This window comes from Sardina pilchardus, chromosome 9 (genome assembly GCF_963854185.1).
Source record: "Sardina pilchardus chromosome 9, fSarPil1.1, whole genome shotgun sequence".
Lineage (NCBI taxonomy): Eukaryota > Metazoa > Chordata > Actinopteri > Clupeiformes > Clupeidae > Sardina > Sardina pilchardus.
In genome coordinates this window covers 19,065,681-19,072,505 of record NC_085002.1, presented here as the reverse complement: position 1 = coordinate 19,072,505, position 6,825 = coordinate 19,065,681, and the positions used below count along the sequence as shown (strand labels likewise).

General features: G+C 41.6%; 1 protein-coding gene across 1 annotated transcript; it reads right to left on the bottom strand.

Moving 5' to 3' along the window:
• Positions 1–1,096: 1,096 nt before the first annotated feature.
• Positions 1,097–3,727, bottom strand: btg2 (B-cell translocation gene 2). Its single transcript, XM_062546149.1, has 2 exons — positions 3,286–3,727; positions 1,097–2,631 (listed from the first exon to the last, which is right to left on the bottom strand). The coding sequence occupies exons 1-2, from the start codon at positions 3,431–3,433 to the stop codon at positions 2,258–2,260; spliced, it is 522 nt and encodes a 173-aa protein (XP_062402133.1). The 5' UTR covers positions 3,434–3,727; the 3' UTR covers positions 1,097–2,257.
• Positions 3,728–6,825: the final 3,098 nt, after the last annotated feature.

The following is a 6,825-nucleotide window of genomic DNA, read 5'->3' as shown; positions in this document are numbered from 1 at the left end:
TGGAAAAGGGTTGCTGGCCACTATAAGTGTGCAGTAACGTAGTATTGAACATACATTTCTGGGGAACAAACAAAGTTTTACTATATTTTACAAAAATAAGTGAGCCTGATGCTTCTCCATACCAGCTCATGCACAAGTTATGACAAATTAGCCAGCGACACCTTTCTTCTCCCTGAACACACAAACAAAACCTGAAAGACGTGGTCCTGTGCCAACATCCACAGGCAAATGTGCTTTATCAGTGGTGCACATTTTCACAGCCACTTATCCTTCAAGAGTTTCCTGACATAAGATGTTTACATTAAGTAAGCTAGATTCAGGAAACTGTGGACATTATCTATATCAATACCTTATATCTCTGGGTTTATTTGTTATTTTGTCAAAGCACTTATTTGCTTTTAAGTCCTACTGGGCATTATATTGACTGGATCCCTCCATTATTGTGTGAGTACTCTGATAACTTTGTGTCCTTTCTGTTGAAAGACCTTATCCTCCTTAAATGGGACTTGGGACAAAGTGCACCAACCTCTGGATGTTTTTGTAAAGGAATAACCAGGCTGTTCTGACAAATGTTGAATTTGTGTCCAACTCTTTTCACCTTGCCCAACACCTAAGATCCAGGTAGAATTCCAGAAGTGAAAATCTACAGCACTGTGCCAAGTCACTGCAAACAGCAAATAACCACCACAGCAACCTCCCAAAACAGATATGCCTGCAAGAATGTACCACTCCTTGTAAAACACGCAAGGCTAAGCTGGGTTTACTCAGATGTGACATGCTTAGACTCGTAACTATTGAGGATTAATTATTGGTCCAATGGGCACAAGTCTAATCATGAAAGGGAGGCCTGATGAAAATCAACGAGAAGGAAAACTCTTGATTCCTGATCATGAAACTGGAATATAATCCAGGAAGTGAATGTGTTGTATAACTGCAGTTACAGCTCTCATACCCTGATTGTGTGGCCAGTCAGATACTATTCACACTAAATCCAGACTAACACTTTTTCTATAGAGGACCAAAACAAAACCTTCTGAAGCGTATTACTAACCAAACTTTTGAGTTGACTCAAGTCAAAGCAACACAGACCATGACATTTAAAATTCATAAAAGGTTTATTGTAATAAAACTGCCCCAAAACTGTACAGGTCTCTATATATGCACAAATTCATTTTTTTAAAAGAATGTACATTTAAAAAAAGCATACTGTGCTTAAAATAGCTTACAAACTACATTTATCTCCATCTAGAAAAAAAAAAAAGGTAAACAGGAACAGAGCTGCTCAGCAGCCCTGGTGGGAGAAAATGCTACAGAGAATGAGAACATCTCACACTGGCAGTGAAAACAGGCATGTCACCAACCAACCACCTCACAGCATTAGTTCACTTTACAAAACAGCAACTTAATTGAAGGAGTGAATAATTCAGTCCTCCATAAACATTCAGATTGTTTCCAAAAGGAAACGTGAGAAACATAACGCCTTCCACAGCCTTGGTGTCTTAGCTTCTGAAATCAAAGTAAATTGAAGTAAATTTCGAGATTCAGAACAACTCAACAGGACATTAACAAACCCATTTTTTGGAACACTGTAAAATATTGCACAACAGGATTGGAATGAGAGTTTGGCAAATGATGGTCATAGTTCTAGAGATGGTCACATTACAGTTAAGGCAGGAGGTACTCCAAAAAGCAGCAGTTGCTTATTTAAGTCCTCAAGCAGTCCACCCTTGGTGAACTTGGTCTCATTTGATTGACACAACAATAACAGAAAATACATTGCCAAACAAAAAAAATGCTGTGGGTGCCTGAGAGAATACTTTCACTCCAATTAGCCTATGTATTCTGTGTTCCTGAATATGGGAAGGTGTGGGCTCATTGCACCAAGAGAAAGTTATTGCCAGCCCCAGTGTTCATGGTTTGTACACGTTAAGGTCCCAGTTTTAATTTGCCGTGCAAATATCACAGGATACATGCACTCTAGACCCAGACAGTACCAGTAGTGCAAAAAAAGCGCATGACAATATTCCAAACTCTAACCCTAAATGCAATGAGCCAAGTGGGACCATTCCTCCAAGAATAGCAGTGCTTTTGAAATGTTCAGTTACAATTAAATAAGAATTAAGTTAAATGGAAACCAAGGGGTAAGAATATCTATAGATGCCCAGATTCCAGGAATTTACTCAATATACTGTGGGTGGTCGACAGCTCACACCAACTTGCATCACCAGTCTTCAGTGCCTCATGATGGTTTTTTGCTTTAGCTGGACACCGTCATCAGGTAGTTTTTTGGAGGGCTCGTACGACCACCCATCAGAAACCGATTCTTGCAATTCAAAGTCTGATCAAATGGGGAAGCACTGTGGTTGACTGGCGTCGAGGTACTGGGTGCTGGTGCCTCTGCTTCATACAAAACACATATGGAACCATCCTCTCCGATGCGGTAGGAGACCTCATAGGGGTCAACCCAGAGGGTTAATTCCCGCGGCAGAAGCGAGAACAGTTCTTCACTAGGCACTCCGATCCTATGTGCGGCTTTAGCAATGATAGGGTCCATTTCGTGGTTAATGCGGATGCAGCGGTAACCAGATCCCTTCTGTGGCCTGTCGGGGAACCAGTGCTGATGGTAGTGTTCTGTTTAGGAGACAAAGGATTACACATTAGTAAGCTGAAAAAATAGGCATTCTATACAACACTGCTCCATGTTTGTCACGTTATCATTCCATACGTGAGACAACCACATAATGTGTATGTTAACAGCTTAGACACAAAAACAATAACGTCAATGGCAAGGGATAAAGCTAAGCCCGTAGCAAAGTCCAAGCTACTCGTTAGCACGCTAACAGTAGCAAAGTTGTTAGGATTCCTCGTGAAACCGCAGTTGTCTTCTCGACGTCAATAATGAACGTTAACTTGCGCTACATCAATGATACAGTAGTAACAATCGATTAATTAACTAGCCAAAAAGTGATGTGGTCGCCACACGACTGTTCGTCGACTGATGTTTTGAAAAACAAAAGCTGGTTGGTATCCCGCGCTAGCAACGCTAAGTTAGTTGGCTTACATTAGCCAAATAACATGGCTAACATACACAACTAACCTAGCCATCGATAGTTGAGTTAGCCCATTTGAGTTAGCGAGCTAATGTTAATCATCAGAGAGCTAACGTTAGCCAGTAAGCCATCCTGTAAGTAAACACTTTTAAACCATTTCATACGTTGGTTCACCTTTGTCTTGTGGACAGTATGCGTGGCATTGATACTACAAACACACAAGATATGTAGCTACCTGATAATGCTTGCTGGAGACAATCTCTGAAAACCTGAAGCTGATGCTCGGTGAGATAGCCCCTTGTTCTCAGCAGTCTGGAAACAAAGTTTGCTGCGGCCGTTACTTCGAGGACCATTTCAGCTTTGGTTCCGTAGCTGTGAGTCATTTTCTTCACGACAATATCTTGAAGGGCAGAGTTATTTTGGCAATTTGCCGTTTCAGTTCGGAGGTTCAGAAAAATTCAAGTGCCAAAGTGCTGCTAGACGACGGACAACTGATGGCTGTAATCGAACCTGGCACCGCTTCCCTTTGATTCTTCTGTCGTCCAAATGGAAAAACAGCAGCGTTAGCAAAGCAAAAACTTCGTTTTAGCTGAAAATAAAATGCGCATTCTTAAGTCTGGGCCTGGAGGTTTCTGAGTAGTTGCTTCCTTCCCAGCTCCAGCAGTGTTCTGCTCGTTGTTGATATCTCTCCCCTCTTTATGGAGCACAAACAGGATGTCATTTGATTGATGTTAACAACATCCAATGACGGCTCAGATCAGAACCCACCCACTATGCTGATTGGTTAGTATCATGGAAAACATTCCGAGTATCGTGAGGTAGACGCAATTTTGCTTCCGACCACCTCCAAATATAGAGATTGACGTCAGAGCATAACCAAATAACTTCGAGGTATTTACAAAAAGAATTACCGTAACCTACGACGCAGAAATATGGGAGAGATAGGAAGCAAAGAGCATATCAAAACGCCAATTAAACAGCTACAACTTTGATAACTAGGCTTATATGGTGCCAGAGACGGTTGATATGGTGCTCTTCGAAAATGTACATCTGCATAATATTCAGAAGTTGGGAAGTCTGATATCTACACATTTAGGAAATTACTTCAGCCACAAATATAGGTTGACAACAGCTGTTTGATTCAACCTACCGACCTAATAAAACAAATAGCCTATAATTCGCGCGGAATTTGTGTTGAGAACATACACTCGTAGCCTATTAATCTAGGCTGCAAGTCTTTTCCCCACAGTCGGACAGAAATCCCCTTTCGTTCATTTTTTTTCATTGTTAAAAAAAACAAAAAAAAACACCATTGCTCGGTGTTAGCGCAGCGACACCTGGTGTTTGCACGGGGGAGTGGGATTTGCAGCCAAAACCAAATGTTTTGCACGGAAGCTTCAATATTGTTTTCCCCTTAACTGCGTTATTGCTCGAGTGTGGTAGGCTACATTGTCGACTCGACAGATAAGCACGTATTACTTGTGTAAACCAGCATTCCTTACTGTATTTTTAGGAGAAACGTTGGCAGTAGGCCTAGGATATTTTGTACTCAGGTAAATGCCATAAAGGCAAATGCTGACAGACCTGTGCGTAAAGCTCCCTTAAGTGAATATTAATAATTTTTAAAAAGTGTGGAAAAAAGAGCGTGACGGCATTTTTTGGTGAAACTTCAAGGGTATTTGCAACATTTTAAGATGTGAATTTAAAATAAGCGTAGTTGTACTATTATGTACAGCAGATATGAATTACATGTGCCCACCATAGATAACTCAATACATCAAACTAAACAACACTTGATTTTTAAGAACACACTATTACAATAGCCTACAGAACAGAGTCTAGACTATCTTATGAGTCTAGACTATCTCATATGTGGGAATCCTTCTGCCTGTATATGTAATCTACTTAGGCCTAATTGTATCAGCATGATTTTCTTCCATCAAATCTTTCAATTAATCATGCAAGTAGCCCAATGTTCTACGGAGGTTAAATGAATCACAGATGTATTTTAAATATGAAATAAAAAATACAATATGAGATCAAATCAATTACACTTGCAAGGTTTTATTTGACCCACTTTGGCATGAGGCCTATAGAAATAAGACCAGCTGCCCTGGCCTTTGAGGATGCTTCTCCATATCAGGAAATTGCTCCTGAAAGCCTTCCATTTTTTTCGTGGCCATTGATCCATAATGATCGCACACAAAAGGTGAAGGCCTTGTGTTTGCAGTGTCTGTGTGTGTGTGTGTGTGTGTGTGTGTGTGTGTGTGTGTGCGTTCCCATTTTTCTTTCACCATGGCTGTGGTCAATTAATAAAATGTATTATGTGTCACTTGTTATACATTATATGTGCTGTGTAAATGGGTCAAGGTGCCATGGATGGGATATATGTGTTAGAGTTACATGTATTTATGTGATGCGGTGCAATAGAACATGAAAGGAAGATGTGTGGAAATCATTAGTCCTATGGGCACAATAAAGACTATCTATCTATCTATCTATCTATCTATCTATCTATCTATCTATCTACAAGTGCTTTCACACAGCGAGACAATGAACCAGAAGCTTTGGCCCCAGTCAAGGGTACTTCCTACCCGTGAGCAACCCCCAACCTTCAGCACATACTGTAGGTGGACCCTGTCTGCAAATGTGGCACACACACACACCCCATCCCTGAGGATGTGTCTGCTCTCACACATATGGCATGGTCAGGCCCCTGCCTCCCTACTGACACCCCCCCCCCACCCCCCCACACACACACACACCCTTTACACGTCCCACAGCACAGAGCTCTTGTCAGCTGATGAAAGCTGACATCTCCCTCAAGCATGTCACGTGACTGCCTCCCACGCCAGCATTCTCCCCTCCACTGGGATTCTCTCTGCATTTCTTCAAAACAACAAAAAAAAAGATGGAGGAAGCTGCTCTGATGGGTTGAGGCTGAAAAGTGAGGAGCATCGACACAAGCTGGGCCTGTGTCAACCGTCAGAGCATGATGGGGCTTAGAGCAATGTTGACCCATTGAATCCCCCCTGCACAACTTTCAGTGGTATCTGTTTATTATGCATGTTGTGGTCATTTATGGTTTACTTTCACCGCAACTCGCCTTGCATGTGACATTTAAAATAGACCAAGCCAGGCAATAAATAATGTATGTAGAAGTGCAATCAATAATAGTATGATGGAAGTGCTGACCTCTCCTACGCATTATAGCCTTTCTACCTCTGGAGATTTTAAAAGGACCCCCTTGGCCTTCACGTCTCACCAAACGTGGTCTCGCTAATGCATAAGCAACAAAACAGGGAGCGCGCGGTTTGCTTGGCTTGCTCTTTCCTCCACCAGTGTCCATGATTTACTCAGAGACCCGCTTCCTCAAATATGCCGGTGGAAAGAAGTGCAATGTAACATGACTTGACAGTCGTGAACCATAGAGGCGGGCAACACACAGGGGCAAGAGCTTTCAGCTGAGCAAGCTGTCCGATGAGTTAAGAGTGTGGTTATGAGACAAAAAAGAGGGGGGGAAAAGCTCGAGGAAAGTGGAAATCTGTGTCGTTATGTCGAGACATTTAAAATAATAGACCCATCGATATAAATGATACAAAAGGGGTTTGCTTTCGTTCAAGTGAAAAGTCCACTGATGCTTACAATTAAAACATTTACAGGACCATTCTGGTTGAAGCACTGAGACAACAGAAGTGTTAATTACTGCATGATTGTACTCTGACAAACTGTCTCAATTTACTCTCATTGCAATTAATCTGAAAGACTGGATTGA